General features: G+C 48.1%; 1 protein-coding gene across 2 annotated transcripts in view; it reads left to right on the top strand.

The window, feature by feature from the left end:
- Aldh18a1 (aldehyde dehydrogenase 18 family member A1) overlaps window positions 1-23,171 on the top strand; it is a 36,638-nt gene extending 13,467 nt beyond the window's left edge. Inside the window, exons 6-18 of one of the 2 annotated variants that reach the window (XM_059258337.1) lie at window positions 647-805; window positions 1,196-1,286; window positions 4,114-4,238; window positions 5,340-5,484; window positions 6,097-6,170; window positions 7,469-7,562; window positions 9,132-9,352; window positions 11,642-11,779; window positions 14,369-14,564; window positions 14,672-14,793; window positions 18,139-18,325; window positions 19,324-19,419; window positions 22,080-23,171. In XM_059258337.1, the coding sequence (XP_059114320.1) occupies window positions 647-805; window positions 1,196-1,286; window positions 4,114-4,238; window positions 5,340-5,484; window positions 6,097-6,170; window positions 7,469-7,562; window positions 9,132-9,352; window positions 11,642-11,779; window positions 14,369-14,564; window positions 14,672-14,793; window positions 18,139-18,325; window positions 19,324-19,419; window positions 22,080-22,261 (1,830 nt within the window). In that variant the 3' untranslated portion in view covers window positions 22,262-23,171. The remainder of the gene's footprint in view (window positions 1-646; window positions 806-1,195; window positions 1,287-4,113; window positions 4,239-5,339; window positions 5,485-6,096; window positions 6,171-7,468; window positions 7,563-9,131; window positions 9,353-11,641; window positions 11,780-14,368; window positions 14,565-14,671; window positions 14,794-18,138; window positions 18,326-19,323; window positions 19,420-22,079) is intronic. The other variant, XM_059258347.1, reaches the window with a different exon arrangement.
- Window positions 23,172-23,959: the final 788 nt, after the last annotated feature.

The following is a 23,959-nucleotide window of genomic DNA, read 5'->3' on the forward strand; positions in this document are numbered from 1 at the left end:
CACCCCAGCTCTCCACCTGTGAGCACCTTATTCTGATTCTTTCCCCTGAATTAAGTTCTGTCTAGCCCTTCTTTCTGCTCCAGCTCCTGTTCCCACATATTCAGACATAATCTTAACTCCAGCGGTGCTCTGCATCAGAGCAGAATGCACTTTTCCAGACAGGTAAGCCATTTGCCCACCTACCTAGCACATAAGTGCCTACTGTGGCCAGCCCCTGACTCAGATGCTAGAGTATACAAAGAATTTTTTAAAACCAATCTTGGATCACTCTAATGTTCCTTTAAAGTAGGTGCATCAGTTTTCCAATTTTGTCTGTAGAAGAGATTTTAGCATCACTAAATAAATCTTCTAGACAATTGTAGTTCTTTCAGGGGTCTCCCAAACAATTGGCTAAGCATGCTAGAAATGTAATTTAGTGGGAACATGCCTGGCTAGATATGCCGGACCCCAGGTTTGATCCCTAGCACTGCCAAAATTTTTTTAATTATAAAAGGAAAATAAAACAAGGAATTGGATCAGTATCTAAAGGTGTGTTTTATTCCCAAAGTCTAAAGCTTGGCTCTCCAATGTTTACCATCTTTTTGGGCCATTCCTAGGAAGTTCACCGGTTTCCTTCCCCGCTGCATTTTCTGTTCACTCTCTTTAGATTTTGGTGACCAACTTGGATTTCCACGATGAGCAGAAGCGCCGAAATCTCAACGGCACACTACACGAGCTGCTTCGGATGAACATCGTCCCCATTGTCAACACAAACGATGCTGTCGTCCCCCCAGCTGAGCCCAACAGTGATCTGCAGGGGGTAAATGTGGGTAAAGTAGTCCTAAGAGTTGAGCATGCTGGAGACACTAACACGTGCTGTGTTGCATTGCACTAACACTGGACGTTTGCATGAGCAAAAGGAGGACTTGAGAGACCTGGCATGACAGAACCGTGGCAGCAGAGGCACCTCTGAATGAGGGCGTTTCCTTCACTGGGTGAGGTGCTGAAGTGGCTCGGAGGGTGCTGTGAGCATGGCTTGCGGAGTTTGGCATGCATGTTTGGAAGGAAGCCTTTGTGTTGTGCAGGCCATGGGGCCTGAGCTCTCATTCGCATATTTTGGATCATGGGTTTTGCCCGCCAGAGCCTAGCTGGCTGCTTCTGGGACTTTCTTTTTAAACTGCATAGCTAACTCACTACATTTTTTTCTGTGTTATAGGTTATTAGTGTTAAGGATAATGATAGCCTGGCTGCCCGACTGGCCGTGGAAATGAAAACTGACCTCTTGATTGTCCTTTCAGATGTAGAAGGTACACAGCAATGCCTTTTTCTTTTGTTCACACCTGTGAGCACGTGGTTTTCCTTCTGATCATTTTTCACTGTGGAGTTATTTCCTGAGCCATGTGAGCCGAAGAGTTTCTGTGACTCGGGTGGGTGTTTCTGGAAAATGCAGCTTGAATGCAGAAATTTTATTTTTAGGTGCTTTTGTGTTTGTTTGTTTGTTTGTTTTAAAACAGCTTCAAGGAAATATTCACACACCACATAATTCACCTATTTAAAGTTTTCAGTTCAGTGATCTTTGGACTCACTCACACACTTGTACAACCATCTTCATTAACAATTGTAAGTTTTTTTCCTCACCCCGACAGAAACCTCAGACCTGTTAGCGGTCACTGCCTCTTTGCATCCAAATCCCCAGCCGTGGACAACCTCCAGTCTACTCTCTGTCTCTATAGCTTTGCCTATTGGAGATGTTCTATGAATGGAGTCATATACTGTGTGGTCCTTTGTAATAACTGGCTCCATTCACTTAGTATAATGTGTTCAAAGGTTCCTCTACATTATCGTGTCCACCAATGCTGTGTTTCTTTTTATTGCCAAATAATATTCCATTCTGGACGTTCCATGTTTTACTTATTCAGTCATCAGTTGGTGGGCACCTGTGCTATTATTAGTAATGCTGCCATGAGCCTACTCTTTATGAGTATTTTATTTTCACCTAAGAGTCTAATTGTTGTCAGGTGGTGGTGGTGGCAGCCTATGCCTTTAATCCCAATACTCAGGAGGCAAAGGCAGATCTCTGTGAGTTTGAGGCCAGCCTGGTTTACAGAGTAAGTTCCAGGTCAGCCAAGGCTACACAGAGAAACCCTGTCTCAGAAAAAAAAAAAAAAGTGTAATTGTTGGGCTCCATGGTAGAATGCTTACCTAGCAAGAACAAGACCCTAGGAGCCAGTCCCCAACTCTACAATTAAGAGAGAGAGGTGAGGAGGAGGGAGCAGGAGAGAGAAGACTTGTTGATTCCTGTGCTAACTTGGTACTGAAAAGCCACCTTGGTGTTTTTCACGGCCACTGTGCTATTTGACATTGCCACCCACAGAGCACGAGGGCTCTAATTTGTCTGACAATACCTACTTGTTACTCTGTGGTTTTCTGTGTTATAATCTAATCACAGAATGTCCGTCCTAATGAGAAGGTTTTATTCCCTTCCTTAAAAACAACTATTACGTTTATTTATTGGGGTGCAGGAGCATGTGCTGAGGTCAGAGGACAGCTGTGAGAGTTGATTCTCTGTGGCATCATGTGAATCCCAGGGGTCAAACTCAGGTTTATCGATAAGTGCCTTTACCATCAAGTGTTAACTCTTAGAACAGTATCACATGTTAAGATCCTGAGGGTGGGGTTGAAAGACTGGGAAAGAGCAGGAATAATTACAGAGCTCTGAGAGGGCCTCTGGAAAAGGCCTCCTGATGGGACAGTCTTTCCCACACAGTTAACCTAAAACGGGTCACCTTCTGGGAAGAACCCTGTCCGGAGTCCCAGAGCTGTGGGGCTGCCTGAGCCGTGCAGGCCAGCCGGGCACTTACTGCTGCCCATGCCTTATCATTGCTTCCTCCTAGGTAGCACCCCGATTCCCCCGATCCCAGAGAAGGGGGAATTTCACACAGAACAGGATTGTCCTAAAGATCTGGAATGATGTGGGCATCCTGTGCAGGAAAAGCAGCAATTAAAACCCAAAACGGCTGGGGAGGTGGCTCAGTGGGCAGAGTACTTGCCTTGTAAGCACAAGGACCTGAGTTTGATCTACAGAACAAACATTTAAAAAAAAAAAAAAAAAAAAAAAGCCAAGCTTAGTGGTGTGGGCTCCTAATCTGAGAACTGAGGAGGTAGAAACAGAGCTTGGGGCTAATCAGCCTAGCCCACTTGGAGGTTCCAATGAGGCTCTGTCTTTAAAAAGTAAAATAAAGGTGGATGGTAACTGAGAAACGGCACCCGAGGTTGTCCTCTGCCTCCCCCACACGTGTGTGCGTATACCTATACACTCACTGTATCTGCACACACACATACACATAAACACAAAACCAAAAAGCATTTCCACCCAATGTCCTGTAGCCAGTTCCCAGCCGTGGGCAGTGTCTCCTTAATATGTGTCTTCATTTCACACTGTTTTCTCAGGCCCTTCATCCTTCTCCTCTCCCCTCCCAGGGTCTCTGCGCTTTCAAAGTAAAACCCTGAGGTTTTTTTTTTTTTTAAACCTCATGTTGTATGCTTATAACATTTCACTTCACTGTGGTGTTCCCCTGCTCAGATGCATACGGGTTATATGTTTCATAGTAATGAATCCAACCTGAATGCTGAGAGTCATAACTCTCCTGCTGACTTTGTTCACCCTCCAAGACACTCACTCATAAACCAGGCGGTTATCAGTCAAAGGGTATGGTGCGAGTTAATGAGTACCCACTTCACATCGCATCCTGCCCAAATGGTGTATGGCCACCGTAGTGTTTCTGCACTTGTCTCTCTGTTGCTGATATCCCCGAGGTGCAGCAGGCTAAGCAGTGATAACAGAGGGAAGGCCTCTGCTGGTGCTCTAGGCACCGTGCTGAGGATGGGCGGCCTTGCTCAGAGGTCAGGAGGCATTCGTTTGGGGCGGGTTGAAAGAGCGCAGAAGGTGCTCTTTCTTAGTGTGGGTCGGCTCCACCCATCCCTTGTCTTTCCAGGTAAGGCAGGTGTTGGCACGGTGTGTTCGTTGTTTTTGTTGGTTTGTTTGGTTTTTGTACAGTAGCAAGTGCCTGGGGAGGCCTGTGGGGACACACACTTGGGTCAGTGCCGTGTTACTGACTCTGAGTCACTCTTCAGGCCTCTTTGACAGTCCCCCAGGCTCAGATGATGCGAAGCTTATTGACATATTCTATCCTGGAGATCAGCAGTCAGTGACGTTTGGAACCAAATCTAGAGTGGGATTAGGGGGCATGGAAGCCAAGGTAAGCTGATACTGAACTATTCCAGTCTTCAAGCCCAAATGATATTTTAGCATTTTTTTATTGCTAAACTTGTCTGGGAGCTTATGGTTCAGATAGCACACTCATACATTTAAATATGCACCTATCTAAATATGTTTCGTGACTGCTGTATACCTGTGTTTAATCAGGTCTTTAGATGTATTTTTCTTAACATAAGCAGTACATTGTGTGCGTGTGTTCATTGCTTTTGGTTGCTATGACCGGATAGTTGACAAAGCTGTTCTGGCTCACAGCTAGAGAATGCAGTCCTTCCAGGCAGGGTAGTCGAGGCAGCGGCCCAGCCGACATGGCAGCTGGTCACATTGTATCCACGGTGAAGAAATAAAGATGTACTGGTGCCCGGCTCACTTTCTCCTTCTTACCTAGTCTGTGACCCCAGCTCACATTTAGAGTTCCCCTTCTCCAGTTAAACCTTTTCTGGAAATGCCCTCATAGACATTCCTAAGTGGATTTCCATGATAAATACAAATCCAGTCAAGTAGACGGTGAGAATTAACTGTCACGGTGTTGTAAGCCCGTAGAGGACAGGGCTTGTGTGTAATTTCCACACAGCAAATCCTCTGTTACCAACTCGGGTCTTTCCCTCCCATCAGTTGTTCTCAGAAGCTGTTTACCCTTCATGCAAAACGTCATGCAGGAGCGATAGAAAAGAGCAGAGTCTTGTTCACACAGACCTTGTTCCTGTCACTCCTCTAAGTGTTCAGTTGTTGCTAAGTTCAGGCATGACAAATCAAAATGTCCAGGCATGACAAATCAAAACTTCCAGGCATGACAAATCAAAATGTTCAGGCATAACAAATCAAAATGTGCACATTTGGAGTCCAGTTCTGGTGGGTCTCTGAGAAATCAGGACACATTGGTTCCCCTTCAGGCAGTACATGCTGACGCTGGACTGGAAAGTGATGGTGGGCTGCATGTGTTTCCCCGGATCTGAGCTGTTAGACACGTCCCTGTGTTCATTTAGTTTCCTAGATAATCAAATTGTATCTTACGTCATCGAGCAAGTTCAGAGTGTGCGTGACTAGGTCTGAATCTCCTCTTTGGATCTGACCTGACCCTTAGGTGAAAGCAGCCCTCTGGGCTTTGCAGGGCGGCACATCTGTCGTCATTGCCAACGGAACCCACCCAAAGGTGTCTGGGCACGTCATCACAGACATAGTGGAGGGGAAAAAAGTCGGCACCTTCTTTTCGGAAGTAAAGCCTGCTGGTGAGTAGTTTTCCCTCAAGTCCCAGGGCCTGTGGATGATAGCCAGTGCCACCCCAGCCTAGATGGAACTGAAGCCTGAGCTCTCATGAAATCAATGTGGTCGGTCACACCATAAAATCTGACGTTTTAAACAGTTCACAGAACTGGATTTTGTGAGAGTCTTATCTACCCTGCCTTGTTAGTCCTCCTGTGCTCCAAAGTCAGGAACCATTTGCTAGGCCTGCACTGGATGCTAAGAATGAGTGAGCAGTAGAGATGCAGAGGTGCTTAAGACACGGATTGAGCTCTGAAGCACTCGCAAAGATGTGCTCGCTGTCTGCACTCAAATGCAGGCACATGAGGAATGTGCTTGCCAAGATGAAATTGAGCTCTGGACGACACAGAGACTTGTCCACATCAGGCACGGGAAGTCTCTGTATTTTTCCCTGAGTTACTCTGGCGTGGATCTGTTTGTCTGTGGTTTTGGTTGTTGTTGGTTGGCTCTGGTGATCTCTGGGTGTCAACCAAGCATACCAAGACACCAGGCATTCCTTCTGCGTTCAGTGAAGCGTGTGGTGGGAAAGTGAGAGTGTGAAGCTGCCCGTGGTCTGATGCTTGCACATGCTCTTGCAGGCCCTACAGTGGAGCAGCAGGGAGACATGGCTCGATCCGGAGGGAGGATGCTGGCCACTTTAGAGCCTGAACAGGTGAGGACGTTCACTGACAGTTTGGTGGGTTTTCGGAACAAAGCATGCTAGTTAATGGTCAAGTCTGCTGGCCCCGTTTATTCCTAGTGTTAGCAGAATTATCTGGATTAATTTTATGTTCCCCTTTGCCTGAAGAAACTCTTTCTGTCACCATGGTTTGATCAAAGACAAGATTAGGATCTGACACATGGCAGACATGGACATAGGAGAGTTACCTCCTCCTGTTCATGCTGAATTGTCTGCAACACCTGACAGAGGGAAGCTTGAGAGCCTGCTCCGTAGTCATCCCCATTCTGGTCCATGGTTAATTAGTCACCTGACAGAGGGTCTTCAGAGCATGCCCTGTGATCGTCCCCTCTTGGTCCCTGGTGAATTAGTCACCTGACAGAGGGTCTTCAGAGCATGCCCTGTAATCGTCCCCTCCTGGTCCCTGGTGAATCAGTGTCAGTAGCAGTTCGATAGAGCTGGAGATGATGAGGCCAAGTGAAAAGGGCTGGCTGCCGGGGGTGTGCTGCTGTGGCTGCCATGGTACAGGTTTCTTCTGTGGAGCACGTTGGTCTGAGAAGGGAGGAGAGAATGACTACAAGTAAGGAAAATTAAAGTGAAGGAGGAGCCTGGCTCCTCTCTCAGACCACTCTGCTCTACTTCAGTGATCATTTCCTAAAACGGTGGCCAAGGCTGGAGAGAGCTCAGCAGTGAAGAGCACTGATTGCTCTTGCAGAGGACCTGGGTTTGATTCCCAGCACTCATGGTAGTTTACAATCATCTGTTAACTCTAGTTCCAAGGTCATCTGGCGCCCTCTTCTGGACTCCTCAGACACTGCATGCTTACAGTGCATAGACATCCATGCAGACAGAAAGAACTCTCATACACATAAAACAAAATCTCAAAGAAAAATTTTAAATAAAAGCCAGATGCAAAAACTTACCTGGGAAATAAAATGTCTGTTGATACAAAAATCTGTAAAGTTGAGTGTGTTATTCCTAATTCTAAATGCCACCTTTTTTCGTGGACGAACCACATAACTTTCCTCAGTGCTGAGCTGTGGACCCATGATGACAGTAATCAGGAATGGAAGAGAAAGGAGAAGTGAGAGCAGGCTGGAAACACATAAGGTGGTGGACAACACCAGGAATGTGTGAAAGAAAGCAAAGGGACTTCAGTCTGTGACAACTTTGGCTCCAGGGACAAGCCTGGCACCTTGAGGGTAGACAAAGAAGCATGTGCATTCTTAGACCTCCCTGGTATCTTCATGATTTTTTTTTTTTTTTTTTTTTTTTTTTTGTTGTTGTTGCAGAGAGCAGAAATTATCCATCATCTGGCTGACCTGCTGACGGACCAGCGGGAAGAGATCCTGCTAGCCAACAAAAAAGACTTGGAGGAGGCAGAGGGTAGGGAGCTAGTCACGAAGTTTTCATTGTGGTGTTCTTTCTTTTACTGGTAATTCTTGCGTCTGTCTAGAGGCAAGATTATTAGAAGAAAGTACATTATTGTGTGTAGTTTTTATCGAGGGTGGCTGGCTAGTGCTACTTAAGCTTTTTCTAACTATTTGTGGTACTTCCTCCTGCCCTATGTCCAGATATTTTAATCCAGCCCTCCAAGGAGCTTTCCCTGTTCCCAAGAGTCGTGTGAGCTCTGGCTGCTGTGGATGCTCAGCTAATGATAGCGGAGACCATTGCACTAGCAGGCACTGTGCCAAGGCCTTTCCAATAGGATCACCTTTAAATTGCACAACCTACCGTAGCCGAGGGAGCGACTGTTTATTAGTCTCACTCAGCAAAGCTGTCATTCACCCAGAGTCATATGACCAGTGGTGGGCCCAGGATTCCAGTTCAGATGAACTGTCCCTACAAAAGAACCACAGAAATGCTTCGTGTTGTTTCTAGTGAAAGATGAGATATCTCTTGGGCCATTAAATAAGCGTGCTATCTTTATGGTTGGCATCAGGTGCTATCCAGAGAGGTCTGTGTGGTGCTCATGGCAGAGTAGATGATATGGCTAAAGTCGTATCACAGATGACCAGTTGTGGAGGCCCACAAAGGTTTCCTAGTGACATCTGAGCTTGCTTTACCCAGCAGGGCTGCATTAGAGGATTGCTTGACCACGTGTGTGGTTACCAGGTGATTGGAAAGGGTCTACACTTAGCTGTGCTGAGGGGAGGTCTTTTGCTCCACCCCTTGGTGTTCCTATAAATAGCCCTTTAGAAGAGACAGGAGGGGTGGTGGATAAGGATCCAGGCCATGCCGAGGCTATCCTGTGTTTCTATCTGTTTCTCTCTCCTCTCTCCTCTATCTAAATTTCTTATCCCTCACTCGTCAAGAGTATCCTGTCATAAAATGTGGGAGACCTGGGCTCCCACAACCAGTTATAACTAGGCCCAGATGCCCTCTGTCCTCTCTGTCCGTTCTCTGCTTTGCCAGTTTAAGACAGTGGAAGACAGCTAGGCATGATAGTCACATGGTGAGACCCTGTCTCAAATAATAATAATAACAACAAAAACATCAGAAAGGAAAAGTAGACAAATTGTCGTTTTTAATGCCATTGAGACATCAGCCTGTGCACATGCTCATCAGCCATTTTTGATGAACAGACTTGATGTTTCACAGTTAGCATTTTTTACATGCCATACTCCAGATAGCCCAGCTTGTCGGTACCTGTGGTGGATTATGTGTAACAACTATATTGCAGCTTCTTGTCAGAATTTTTAGGTAGAGTCCAGGCCTCCCTATTTTTGAAATGCTCTGACATACTTGTTGCATGCTGAAAAGTGATAATTTTTGGGGACATGAGAGACACAGTTGTCAAGCAGGCCCTCCCCACCCCCAGGAAGAGCTATGTAAAGCCGCATGTCACTGCCTCACCCGGACCCTCAGTTCCGTGTCTGTCCCTACTACAGTAGAGTGGGTGGCCAAAGCCTGCCCACATTGCTCCTTTATCATGTCGTCCTGCTGCCTTTTCAGGGAGACTTGCAGGCCCTCTACTGAAGCGCCTGAGCCTCTCCACATCTAAACTGAACAGCCTGGCCATCGGGCTGCGGCAAATTGCAGCCTCCTCCCAGGACAGCGTGGGCCGCGTTCTGCGCCGGACCCGGATTGCCAAAAACCTAGAACTAGAGCAAGTGACTGTCCCAATAGGTGTTTTACTGGTGATCTTTGAGTCTCGTCCTGACTGTCTACCCCAGGTATGTGTGACCATGGCCCTGCCATTGGGGATGGGTTGGAGGAGGAAGCATATATTATCAGGACTAGAGATAAGTCACCATAAGATGTGTGTGTGTGTGTGTGTGTGTGTGTGTGTGTGTGTGTGTGTGTGTGTATGCATGTATGAACATGTGCGTATGTAAGAGAGAGAAGGATGGGGCTGGAGAGATGGCTCAGAGGTTAAGAGCACTGGCTGCTCTTCCAGAGATCCTGAGTTCAGTTTCCAGCCACCACATGGTGGCTCACAACCATCTATAAGATCTTGTGCCCTCTCTGGTGGGCAAGCATACATGCTGGGAGAACACAGTATACATAATAAATAAATCTTTAAAAAAGAAAAAAGAAAAAGAAAAAGAAAGAAAAATTAACACTCCAAAAGAAAAAGAGAGAAAAAGATATTTTTCTTCAACCCCAAAGATAACTATTTCCGTGGTATTGTCAGTTTGTTACTAAGGTGACTTATGTTCTTCATCCTTCCAGCCATCCCAGGGCAGAGATGCAGCTGAGCATTATAAAGTTAATAGTCCTTGTCACACTCGTAAGTGTAGAGCTGTCACCTGAGCCCAAATCAACCCCCCAGAGGGATGAAGAGAGCACATTCTCAGCTCTCCTGGCTCACAGTGCACTTTGTTCTGAGACTGCACATCCCTGCCAGCCTGCTGCAGTCATTCACCTAACACCCGTCTACCCCCACATACAAAAAGACTCCATTATCAGCATCCCAGAGTGCTTCCTGTAGGCACATCTATTAGAGAAAGCACTTTGGGTAGTTAGTGGAAGACAGCATGCAGCCCTCTGGAAGGAATGTGGTTAGCACGTGACAAAGCACCCGAAACATGAGGTACAGTAGAAGTCGGCCTCACCTTGTTGCCCTAAACTCTGAGAAATTGATAACCATTTCCCCACTAAGCTGTGAGTGGGATGAGATCAACTCTTTCTTTGTATTGGCTCCGAGGTCTCAAAGGGAAATTCCGTTTTAAAGTGAAAAGCTGGCTGCTCTGTGTGGAAAGCATAGGGGACTGTGAAGCCTGCAGTTCTCTGTGGAGGGTCCTCCGTGACTGGACCTCACAGCAGCGGGTTCCTCACAGGACTCCCTCCCCACGGTTGTGTGTCCTCAGCCAGGCTCATTACCCCTCTGGCCACAAGTTCATCCTGTGGAAGAGCCTGGTGGTGGCTGCAGAACTCATTTGTGCTAGCAGAAATGGGTCCTGACTCTGGGTGGCTCTGTTCATGAAATGCTACCTCTCAGCCACCCGAATCCTCACAAGTAATAGGCGTTTCCCCTGTGGCTGAGGCTCCTCACCTGAAGTGTAAGCCCTGGATGGCAACACACAGATCCTAGAAATTGGGTGTGGAACGTGGTGTGTCTGCATTTAGCTGCAGGGAGTCTGCATAACCTTCCTAAGGGGCTCAAGAACAACTCAAGCAAATAGAAAGGATTGAGAACCCCTAATTTGGCTGGGCAATGGTGGTGCACACCTTTAATCCCAGCACTCGGGAGGCAGAGCCAGGCAGATCTCTGTGAGTTCGAGGCCAGCATGTTCTACAGAGTGAGATCTAGGACAGGCACCAAAACTACACGAGAAACCCTGTCTTGGAAAACAAAAAAAAACAAAAAAAAACCAAAAAAACACTAATCTGGAGATTTAAATGGCCAGGCAAAGAGTTTTAGTAGCCTTTTTTAGTAGCCTTGCCAAACCTGGGTGATTTTCATTTATCTGAAAAGTATTCAGAAAATCAAGCTTCAGGCTTGGGATGACTGAGCCGGCCTCTCCCACTGCTTTAATGAGATAGCTCATCATCCCCTGCCCTGAGCAGTGTGTGTTCCCAGCAGGCTGCTGTCACCATCCAGGGCTGGCTTGAGTTCATGTTCTCCAGATTCTCAGCATCAGGCAGTTAGAGCGCCCGGGTCAGTTTCAGGATCACAGTAGGCTGCGGCCACAGGTGCCTCCCTGCCTCTCCTGACTCAGTGGAGCTGGTGCTTCACTGTGGAGGCGGTTGAGCATCCCACTCGCCACTGTGACCAGAGCGGGGAGGGAAGCCATGTAGTTGAGTTCCCCAGAGTCAGCCATCTCGGAGTTTTTGGCCAGCCCTGCGTTTGTAAGCTGTGTGGCCTGGGGGTCACCCCCCTTCCTGGGCCTCAGTATAAAGTGGGATAAAATGAGTTTGTAATGTGCTTGGATGCTGGTAAAGGTGAGACAGACACTGTAGTAGAGCCACGGCAATGCGGACGTCACTGTCACCCTGCCTGTCTTCCCTTCGACCTGCAGGTGGCAGCTCTGGCTATTGCCAGTGGCAACGGCTTGTTGCTCAAAGGAGGGAAGGAGGCCGCACACAGCAACCGCGTTCTTCACCTCCTGACCCAGGAGGCCCTGTCCGTCCATGGAGTCAAGGATGCCGTACAGCTGGTAGGTCATAGGGCCAGGTGAGGTCTGTGGACATTTTCAGCAAGTATTAGGTTGTGTGAAGCCAAGATGGTTCTACAGGTAAGCTCGATTAGAGAGGCCGCAGGTTCTGTGAACACTGCCGTTCTGCAGAGCCAGGTGGGTTTTCGTTGGCTGGGGAGAGCTACCACCAGACAGACATATCCTGGCACTGCTGGGTTACTCAGTATCAAGTAGACCTTCACTCTTTTTAAACTTAATTTTCTTTATTACTGGTGTGTGTGTGTGTGTGTGTGTGTGTGTGTGTGTGTGTGTGTGTGAGAGAGAGAGAGAGAGAGAGAGAGAGAGAGAGAGAGAGAGAGACAGAGACAGAGACAGAGACACACACACAGAGAACAACTTTATGGAGTAATTTCTCCCCTTCTACCTTTACATGGGTCCCAGGAATTGGACTCAGGTCTCCAGGCTTGTGTGGCAGACATCTTTACCTGCTGAGCCATACATATCCCTGGCCCTCAGACCCTCATTCATTAGGTTATAGGAGTGACAGACCCACTATAGGGCTGGGTTCCTCTCATTGGTGGAGTTATTTGAAGTAATTGATTCAAGGGTAAAGAATTTACCAGTCTTTGGTAGAGTTTAGTGTTGTTTGGTTTTGCTCTTTTGGGGGGCCTGCCACCTAGCTCCCAAATAAATCACACACGGAGGCTTACTCTTATTTATAAATGCCTGGCCTTAGCTTGGCTTGTTTCTTGACAGGTTTTCTTAAGTTTAACCCATCTATCTTTTGCCTCCAGGCTTTTCCTTTTCTATTCCTGTATACCTTTTTTTGTTTCTTACTCCGTGGCTTGCTATGTAGCTGAGTGGCTGGCCCCTGGGTCCTCCTCCTCTGGCTACTACTTCTCTCTTCACTCCTCCATTTTTTAATTCCTCCTGCATATTTTGTCTTCCTGCCAGCCCCACCCATCCTTTCTCCTGACTTGCTATTGGCCATTCAGATCTTTATTCAACCATTAGGTGTTTTAGACAGGCACAGTAACACAGCTTCACAGAGTTAAACAAATGCAACATAAACAAAAGTAACACACCTTAAAATAATATTCCCCAACAGTTTAGATTTGACTTACATCACTTTAAGAAAGTTTGTCATCATGTGGTATGGAAGGATGAGACCGTGTTGCTGCCACTGTTACTGTGGTCACTAACGTGGCCTCAGCTGCCAGATGAGTTCAGTGGGAACAGCTGCGAGTCATGTGAGGCCCTTTCATTATCTCACTTAATTCTCTCTATAACCCTTTGAGGAAATGCTGTTTGTTCATAGGCCCATGTTCTGGACTAGGTAAAAGCAGACTCGGGTGCAAAAATTCACCAGTTTACAGGAGGGTTTAGATTTGATTTAAGCAATTTCTAGATCTTTCTTTTCCCATGGAAGGCCCCTCCCTTCACCGTCTCAGGATTCCCTTCCTCCTGGTGGGTGGAGCTGCCTCATTGCTTGCTCAGAGAGGATCCCAGGCTTAGGAGCTCAGCCCAGCTCTAGCACAGCCTGGCTGAATGGGTTCTCTCCCTCCCTCCCTCCTTCCTTCTCTCCTTCCCTCTCTTCCTGCCAGTGTGTACCATACTTAGAGTAGTACATGCAGACCACACATAGACATCTCTATAACTGTGTCTGTGTGGATATGCATGGCCACTAACCACATGTCCCCAGCACACCACAGGGCCCCTCCGACCCTTCTGGTGTACTGCACCCCAACACACCTTAGGGTAACCACTTTCTTTGACTTCCATCACAGTCAGTTACTTTGGACTGTTCCTGAACTTCGATGGAGTGATCCAGAATACAATTTTCTGTTCCATGACTTTTGTTTATTATTATCTTGGTGGCATTCTCCTGTATTTTTGCATCCAGCAGTTTTTTGTCCTTTTTTGTCACCTTTTTCATCATCCATTTATAGCCACATACTACAGTTCATCTTTTTTGTCTGTGGGCATTTGGTTTGGTCCAGGCGTTGGTTTCATGAAGCGAAGTAGTTATGAATAGTCCCGCACATGTACATCTATATTTCTGTTGTAACATGTCTAGATGGAAGACAGCGACAGATTCAGAAAAGAAAAGGAGATGCCTGGCATCTCTGAGTCCCAACACAGGCCCTTGTGATAGTGTAGTCTGCATCCCAGGATAGAGGCTGTCAGTGGAAGTCTTGGGGAAGAAAATGAATGTGACCCCCCTAATGAGACCCAGCGTGCCCTCAGGCGGCCACTTCTTTTGGTGATCCTGTAGCCTGGCATCATCTGTGCCTCCTTACCACCCACCCACAGCACTTGGCCCCTCCTGAGCGTCCTCTGCCCTGTGCTGTGGTTAGCTTCCCACCGTCCTCCCTTCCATGACTGCGCTCTCTGAAATGCAGGGCATGGTTCCCAGCGAGGCCTACAGTCCTGTCGCTGAACAGTCTGGCCAGCATTCACTGAACAGTGTTTCAGTTTCCAAAGTCACGAACCTGTTTTCAGAATAAGTTTTCCCGGTGCTGGAGGTAGTTACTGGGGAGTGCAGACGTTGGTCTGTAAGGAGGAAGCTGCTGTTTCCACTTCCTCCTCTTTGGTTCTCTCCCTCTTCAGGTGAATACCAGAGAAGAAGTTGAGGATCTCTGCCGCCTTGACAAAATAATAGATCTCATCATTCCTCGAGGCTCCTCCCAGCTGGTCAGAGACATCCAGAAAGCTGCTAAGGGGATCCCAGTGATGGGCCACAGCGAAGGGATCTGCCACATGTATGTGGATTCCGAGGCCAGTGTGGACAAGGTCACCAGACTCGGTGAGCTGGCCTGGGGCTCCCGGGGAGTGAGAGGAAATTCTTGGTGATTGCTCTGTGCCTGTGGATCATGTAGACAGAACTCACTCTTTGCTCTCCCTTTTCTTCAGTCAGAGACTCTAAGTGTGACTATCCAGCCGCCTGTAATGCTTTGGAGACTTTGCTCATCCACCGGGATCTGCTAAGAACACCCTTATTTGACCAGATCATTGATATGCTGAGAGTGGAACAGGTACACTAGACCCGCAGGAAAGAGTGGACCAGGAGCAGCTTCCAGGTCCTTTAGAGAACAGTATGTTACACTTGCACAGTGCGTACAGTGCTGTGCTGAGTACAGAGGTGAATAAGACTGCCCTCTGCCGTCTACTGGGTGGATGGAACTGATACACAGATGGCTGACAGTATCACAGAGTGCAGCATGTCCCCTAATGCAAGGGTTCAAAGGTAACAGACCGTAAAGCACCATACAGAGCTTGATCTTTACAGCAGTGTTTTATTTGGGTGGCAGAGTTATGTTTCCGACCAGACATTCCCTTTTATATAACAGTTTTTAAAAAATTGCGCAGAAGTGGTTTTGGTTTGTGATGAGGGTTTTTTGGTTGTTGTTGGTGGTGGTGGTTTGTTTTTTGGCGGGGCAGGGGGAGTGTTTTATGATTTATTTTATGTATATGAGTGTTATGCATTGTATGTCTGTATACCACATGTGCCTGTTTCCTCAAAAGGCCAGAAGAGGGCATCAGATCCTCTGGAACTAGAGTTACAGTTATGAGCTGCCGTGTGGGTGCTGGGATTTGAACCTGGGTCCTCGGCAGAGCAGCTAGTGCTCTTCACTGCTGAGCCATTCCTCTATAGAGCACCAGAAGTGTTTTCAAGAGTAAAATTTATATTCATTCATTCTCCCCCTCCAAAAATGTCTTCAGTTGCCAATGTAATTATACACACCTACTGAGTGACATTCAGGATGAGCATTTTGGATAGCTTTCTTTTGGACTTTACTCATAACCTGTCATCAAGGTTACATACAAACAAATTCAGTAAGTTTGAAATACAGACAGATTTATGCTGTCCTAAATTCACATTTGCAAATTACCAGAAGGTCCTGCGGCCAGCTGGATAATCTATTAAAGGTCCTGCCTGGTTGCATTTCCAGCTTTGGTAGCAGGTGTGAGTGTGCTTACATAAGCTAGTGCAGTGCAGGGAAGCAGCCTGCAGGCCTCTGTTGCTGTGACCCATTGTGGCATCCTTTGGCTAGAAGGGAACTATGCTTGTCCGTACACCATGGCCCCAGTGAAGAACTGTATTAGGCTTCTGTGTCACTACAGCCAAACAGAACACCCAAGGAAAAGCAACTTACAGGAAGATTGTTATAAAATAAACACGACTACATGGAGGGCCATACAAATCCACAAAAGAGCCAGGTGTGGTGGCCCACGCCTTTGATCCCAGCAATCAGGAGGCAGAGACAGGTGGATCTCTGAGTTTGAGGACAGCCAGGGCTCCACAGAGAAACCCTGTCTGGAAAAACGAAACAAAACACAGACACACACACACACACACACACACACACACACACACACACACACACTATAAAATTCTAAAAATTTACACAAATCCACAAAAGAAAAGCAGATGCCTAGAATCTCTGTGTCTGAGCACAGCACTGGGTGTCAGTCTGGTCTGAAACACAGAATAGAGGCTGTCAGTGGAAGTCTTGGGAAATGTGACTCCCTAGTGGGATCCAGTGTTTTCCCCAAGGCTGCAGCTAGAGAACCTGAGAAGTGTCAAAGCAGCCACTTCCTTTAGTTACCCTAGAGCCTGGTGCCGTCTGTAACTCCTTAACTCAGCTCACAGAGGGTTCATTCCATCATGGACGGGGAGCAGCTCACCTCCTGGTAGCCAGGAAGCAGAGAATGGAGGAATACAGCCTTCAAGGACATGTCTCCAGTTGTCTCCTTCCTCAAGTAGGCTTGTCTTTCTGCCTTTCACCCGCTCCCAATAATGCCATCCTACTACAGATCCATCAAGGGCCCAATCCATTCATTAGGCCAGAGCCCTCAGTTTCTAAGTGTCTCTGGAAACCCCATCACAGGTATGATTCACTAATCCCCAGTCACGTTAACAGTCAGAACTACCCTGCTGTGGGATGTTCTGTATGGCAAATGTGTTGCTGATTAGTCAATAAATAAAACACTGATTGGCCATTGGCTAGGCAGGAAGTATAGGCGGGGCATTGAGGAGAATAAAGCTGGGAAGTGGAAGGCTGAGTCAGAGAGACACTGCCAGCCGCCACGATGACAAACAGCATGTGAAGATGCCGGTAAGCCATGAGCCATGTGGCAAGGTATAGATTAATGGAAATGGATTAATTTAAGCTGTAAGAACAGTTAGCAAGAAGCCTGCCATGGCCATACAGTTTGTAACCAATATAAGTCTCTGTGTTTACTTGGTCGGGTCTGAGAGGCTGTGGGACTGGCAGGTGATAGAGATTTGTCCTGACTGTGGGCCAGGCAGGAAAACTCGAGCTACACTACCCAGCACCTGAAATCACTGTTTTGAAAGTGAAAGTGCACCCCACAGAGTAAAAGGGAATCGGAACACATGACTACTCATTAAGTCTGTCCACTAGTGGTCCATTTGATTGGCTTTCCGTAGATGCCTGCTGTCACAGTCACCTGCACTGCACAGGAAGAAAGCCGTCCTTGGCTAGAACTGAGCCCCCTCATCCTACAATGGACAAACCCTCGGCCTCCTCAGTGTCAGGATGAGGACTGCCTTCGGAGGCTTCAAACCATGATGAGGCCGTGTGTGTCCTGTAGGCAGTACTTTTGCATGTAGGAACTAAATCCTTGGTGTGACCCTGACCACAGATGGGGCTCCCCAGTACATTGTGGACAGTGCCCAATAAAGTCACAGCAGGGCCTCAAGCCACCAGGGAAGACAGATACAAGCTTGTCATAGCTAGATCCAAGGCTTGAAGGAATCAAGCCATGAACCTGTCCTGCGTAGTCTCAGAGTGCAAGGCCTGTGTACAGTCAGACTGATGAAGTCCCTCTAACATTAACAGGATCAGTTTGAGAGCCTGGAGCTGGGTGTGACAGGCCAGAATCATACAGGTAACTAGTTTGAGGTACTTGGCCTTGAGTACCAAGCCAGGGCTTCCCTGGAGTGTAGGGAATAAAGATACATATATGGCCTCTTTGTTCTCACGAATCCAGTGCAGGTTCCACTTTATAGAGAATGGGAGTTTATGGTCAGAGGTTCCTTTAGTAAAAAGCCAGAAGTCAAGGGCTTGTGTGCCGCATACATTCAGCATTCAAAGGCTTTCTGTTTGAATCCTTGCCCCAGCTTGCTCAAGGGCCTGTTGCTAGAAAGGTGGCCAGCGAGTCCTGGCCTAGCACAGAGCAGAGCATGCTGGTGTGAGGAGGGCTAAGTCACCCTCCAGGCCCACGAGCAGCTTGGCGGCCACTTGCCAGGGCTTTGCTGCGTTACAGACTCGGATTCTTGCCAGGCCCCGCTGTTGGCTCCTATTGCTGCTGCCGCATTCTCTTGTTTACGTATTGGCTTTTCTCTCTGACAGGTAAAAATTCACGCAGGTCCCAAGTTTGCCTCCTACCTGACCTTCAGTCCCTCAGAAGTGAAGTCACTCCGAATAGAATATGGTGACCTGGAAGTGTGCATTGAAGTGGTGGACAGTGTCCAGGAAGCCATCGATCACATCCATAAATACGGCAGTTCCCACACAGATGTCATCGTCACAGAAAATGGTCAGTTTGCAGGACTTCAGGCTTGTGGTGCCAGGTTTCTTTGCTCTGACCTATAGTTGGTGCTCTTCCTCCCAGCCTCTCTGGTCCTGCAGGAAGGCACACTCCAGACTGACCAGTGACAGTACTAGTGCTCTCTGATCTGTCTGTTGGTCCATCCCAGGGGCCCCCCCATCGGCGGGGCAGAGATGATTGGCGCCATTTAAAGATGGCTTCCCGTGCTTCAGATGCATTGTCTTTACCCACACAGCTGCATTACCAAGCAGTTCAAAGCCAGACATTGTGACTAAGCACCTGTAATCTCAGAACTCAGGAATCTAAGGCAGGAGGATTGCCACAAGTTGCAGGCCTGCCTGGACTACGTAGCAAGACCTTGAGTCCAGAAAAGAAAAACAAAAAAGTGTACAGCTGAGGGAACTAGCGCCTGGAGGCTGAGAGCAGGACAGACTGCACATTCATCCATTGAACACCCGAACAGCATGTCAGTGAACATGTCAGGGTGTCTGGCTCTGAGGCCTGGTGGTGAAGGAGGCCGTATGGCCCCTGAGGAACTCACAGCCAGTTTACTGCAACTGTAACCATAGCACCAAGCAGTGGCAGTCGTTAACTGCCCACTTACCATGGGGCACTGGGGTGAGGGCTCTCGGGGGCCAACTGGCTTCACCCTGAGAACCAGGTAACGTCCTTCCCTTCTCATGCATCACAGGGATGTTCATACACCTGCCTAAGGCCACAGAGCTAATATGTGTGGGCTTGGAGGTCAGACCTAGACGGGCTGTTCCACATGGAGGCCTAACTGCCTAGAGATCCGATTCCAGCAGCCCCTTCCCTGCCCCGACCGTGGGGTCTGGTTTGCCATCTTCCCCGTCAGAGCTCTCCTAAGCCTGCGTGTTGAACGTGTGGGGAGCACACGTGCAGTCAGATCTGTCACCAGGGAGTGGCCAGAAGCAGGCGTGTTCTCCATGGTCATCCTCATTTGGTTCTTCTCTCTTTCCCTGTAGAGAAGACAGCGGAGTTCTTCCTCCAGCACGTGGACAGCGCCTGTGTGTTCTGGAACGCTAGTACTCGCTTCTCTGATGGCTACCGCTTTGGACTGGGTAAGAAAGACAGGGAAAAGGAGTCCCCTGTGGATCTCTCGCCACAGGCTCTAAAGACTCAGGTGAAGTAAAGACCCTCCAGTCACGTGTGTGATCTAGCTATAGAACAGACAGAGAATCATCGAGAATAACCCCGTTTACCCACCGGCGTTGGTAGACCTTTCACCTGTGAAGAAGGTAGCTGCTCCCCATTCCTTTTCCGTAGATGGGGAAACCGAGAGACAAGTAAGTTGTCACACAGTATCAGACCTAATATGCACAAGCCCGAGTGCCCCCATTGCAGCACGGGCAGGCACAGCTTATCTTAGTTCACAAGCTGCTGTGGTCCCCGGAGAGCATGCCATTGCAGATCTGGGTGACATGGTCAGGTGCAGCAGGAATCTTAGAAGGTCTTATTAATAAAATCAAACCTGAGGCCAGGTATTGGGGTGAATGCTGGAAGATCAGAGAAGCAAAACAAGCCACAGCTACCTCACCTCGCCAGTTCCTCAGCTGATCCTATTTCCTCAGAGTGGAAGCTTCTGAATCTCAGCTGAACTGCTGCTAGAAGCCTAAAAGCTTAACCAGCCAAAAGCTTCTAGTTCCCGGTTTTCACACCTTATATACCTTTCTGCTTTCTGCCATCACTTCCTGGGATTAAAGGCGTAAGTCACTGTGCTTGGCTGTTTCTAGTGTGGCCTTAAACTCACAGAGATCCCGATGGCTCTCTGCCTCCCAAGTGATAGGATTAAAGGCCTGTACGCCACCATTTTCTGGCCTCTGTCTATCTAGTGGCTGTTCTGTCCTCTGACCCCAGATAAGTTTATTAGGGTGCACAATATTTTGGGGAACACAATACCACCACAGTCAGGTTGCCTCAGAGATAGGAACCACACGTAGGACAGAAGGTGTTGGACTTGGTACCTACCTACACAGAGCCTAAGCACCACGATCAGGAACCAGCAAGGAAGTGGGAGGCGGGGGATTCAGTCTAAAGCATGTACTTAGAATGCGCAGGGCTCTGGGTTCACCCCTGGCACCGGCACAAACAAATGTGATCTTTAGAAATAGACACCTGATCCTCTCATTACTTACAAAACTTCTATCTCTCCATAGAGTTGTTGGAACAGTCCGATTTTCCAGGGGACCATTACACAAGCATCCCAATAAGACATTTGTGGCACATTTTGTGAATATTTGAGGTGTAGGGGTGTGTGTGTGTGTGTTGGCATTGGTGGTGGTGGTGGTGGTGTTTTGTTTTTTGAGACAGGGTCTTTCTGTGTAGCACTGGCCATCTTAGAACTTGCTATGTAGACCAGACCAGCCTCGAACTCAAAGATCTACATACCTCTGCCTCCCAAGTGTGGGGACTAAAGGCTTGTGCCACCACTCCTAGCCAACATTTGAGAATTTTAATCCCCTTAAATTGTTTGCCTTGTTGTTGGTGTTGTTTTTTCTCTTTGGTGCTAGGGGTCAAACCCAGGGCCTCCGACATGCTAGGCAGTTGCTCTGTAACTGAGCTTCACCCTCACCTCCTTTCCTCCAAGCCGTTTGGAACACGTGATCTGCCTGGGGAAATCTCTCTCCCTGATTATGGAAGGCTCTAAGGGAATTTACCAGTTTTCTTAGTCATTGACTGAGTTGCCGTTTCTGTTGCATCGGGATTCTGATTTCACTTTCATAGCCCTCGAACTCCAACACTGTAGAGAAGTGATAACTGGCCCGCCTTTGGCTCCCGTGCCCAGTGAACATCTACTTCACAGTAACAGGACCTTGTTCTTTGCTACCTCATCCCTAGGCCTGGTACACTGTACATTCTCGGTGAAGTTGTGATGTGTGAGGAATCCCAACCTCTACTGAACACAGTGGAGAACACTGAGCCAGACCCAGGGAAATCCCTGGTCTCAGGAGCAGGAGGGAAGAGAAATCAGCAGTAGCTGGCAGGTGCCTTTGTGCTAAATTCCTGGGGAGTACTAAGGGCTACGCTTTCTAGAGTATAAAGACTATCTGGAGAGCTGAGGTTAAGAGCACTTGCTGCTTTTGCAGAGCACTAGGGCTCTTTTCCCACCACCCACATCAGGTGACTTACAACTGCAACTCCAATTCCGGGAGATCTGACGTTCTCTTCTGGCCGCCATGAGCACCAGCATGCGTGTAGTACGCATATATACATGCAAATTTCCACATATAAAATAAAAATAAATGAACCTTTCAAAAATAAATACTATTTTGGCATAACGGCTCACACCCGAAGTCCTACCACTCAGGAGGCTGAGGCAGGAAGATGAAAAATTCAAGGCCAGCCTGGGCTGTATAGTAAGACTGTATCTCAAAACAAACAAACAAAAAAGACTGTTTAGGAAGATGAACTCTATGCTAGACATTGTTGTACACTTCAAAACATGCCCAGATGTTAAGATGGGGTACACAGTTGAGATGCTTAAACTGATGTAAAACTGTCCGAATACGCTTGGATGAAGGTCAGTGGGAGAAGGGGCATTACAGTCTGTAGTAACAGAGAACACACCCACGTGGATGAGGAGCAGCAGCAGCTGGCCAGGGAGGATGAGTCTGAAGTTAGCAAAGAGAAGATGCCCATTGTGGGCTCATAGGTATACAGGCGGCAGCGACTGGGAAAGCTGCACCTTGCTCCATGATTTGTTTGTTTTGTCTCTGATTAGGAGCCGAAGTAGGAATCAGTACATCACGGATCCACGCCCGGGGGCCAGTAGGACTAGAAGGATTGCTAACTACTAAGTGGCTGCTTCGAGGCCAAGACCATGTGGTCTCAGACTTCTCGGAGCATGGCAGCTTGAAGTATCTTCACGAGAACCTCCCTGTTCCCCAGAGAAATTTCAGCTGAGAGGAACCAGGCGGTCAGGACTGTTCTGTGCGGTCTGGCACAGTTGGGCTGCTCCAGGATCTCCAGAGAGAACTCAATCTCGTCCCCACCTCTTAGAAGGGTCTGCCTGCTGGACAGTTCACCTGTGCTTCTGGCTCAACTCGACGTCTCCAGTCTTAGCTAACGTTCGTATTCCATTCCAGCTTCTTGTGCGTCTCTGTCTCTGTTACTGGGGTTGGACCCAGGGCCTCGAACACGCCAGGCAAAGGCTCTATCACCAGCCAGCCTGTCTCCCAAGCCGCACAGGCCAGTCTTTTAGTAAGAGCATCATGGTTGCAGGTGGAGGCTTGGGTTTTGCCAGTCCATTCCCCTCAGAAACGAAGGACCGTCATCTCTTACCATCCCACATCAATGACAAGGGACCGTCCTGGCTGCTTGTATCACCTCAGTGAGGTAAAGTCTTGGCATTCGACCAGGACCAGCCCCGGCATCCTCCGACTCTCCATGTGTAATTTCATTTCTTTCAAACATGCTCATCTTCAGAAGGGGAGATTGGGAGTTTTTAAGGAAGAGCAGCTCCTTAAAACCTTTACCATTTTCACTGGAAACGGTGCCTAAAGTGGACTAACCTACATCCCTTGAAGGTTGGCCTTCATGAAGTTACGGGTGTACATCCCAGACAGCTGCAGTCTGTCCCTGACACACGGGACACATGGTACCTTTGATGTAGTTGGAATCTGAATATCACACTGGAGGTATGAATTTCAAGATGTTCCTACAAGTGGGAGGAAGATCTACAATTATGCCTGACCTTTTTATAATGAATTATTTTGTCGTCCTATCCTTGACCTCCAGAACAAAGATTAGAGGATTATTTTAATACTTTGGATTCTTCCCCCTTTTTTTGAGAAATAAAATTCTTACAAAAGCCCGTGTGCACGGTGAAAGTTTTCTCCCTTATTTGTCCTCATCCTTGTCTTCCCTTTCCCTCCCTGGTGACCCTCCTCCCCTGCCTGCTCTCAGCATGCTAGTCTCTGGAAGTTGGGGGTGGGGGGAGCAGTTTCAGTGAAACTGGTGCCAGGAAACCCTCCAGGGAGGGACTCCGGCCTCCAGAGGAAAGGAAAGCAGGACAGTGGGCACGGAGGACTTGGAGGCTAGTTATAGGATGATCTGATGTCTGGGGCTGTGCGTGACATGTCATGTCCCCACGGCATCCACTCCATGGCACAGCCTACGTCCTTGGTTCACTGTGGCTGTAAGTTCACACTCCTGATCTGGGAAGTGTCTCTAAACAGTCCTAATCCCCACACTCCCTTCTCTTTAGCCCTGGTCTCAGGCTCTGGTACTCTACAGTCTGCATTTCAAAGACTTGTTTCTTGAGGGCCTCCAAAAGTTAAGTATTCACTGACATGCTGCTTCTGACCCTCAGCGTAGTTTTATGGGCCTAAGAATCACAGTTGTGTAGATCATATTCCCAGGCTGGCTCCAGGCTCTACCTCTCATCCAGACCCTTACATGGTCTGGCAAGTCACCCAGCCTGCCCTGCCCCATGAAGGGGGAGTTCAGACATAGCTTGCCTGAAAAGGCAATAAGCAAGGTCCCGCTGAAGAGACAACCAGCTCCCACCAGACAACACGCCCCAGGAATCTGAAATAGCCGCCCAAAAGCTGAGCCCTTGGTTATGTGGCTTCTGGGGAATATGGGTTCTGGGAGTGACCT

Source organism: Peromyscus eremicus, chromosome 1 (assembly GCF_949786415.1).
Source record: "Peromyscus eremicus chromosome 1, PerEre_H2_v1, whole genome shotgun sequence".
NCBI classification, from domain to species: Eukaryota; Metazoa; Chordata; class Mammalia; order Rodentia; family Cricetidae; genus Peromyscus; species Peromyscus eremicus.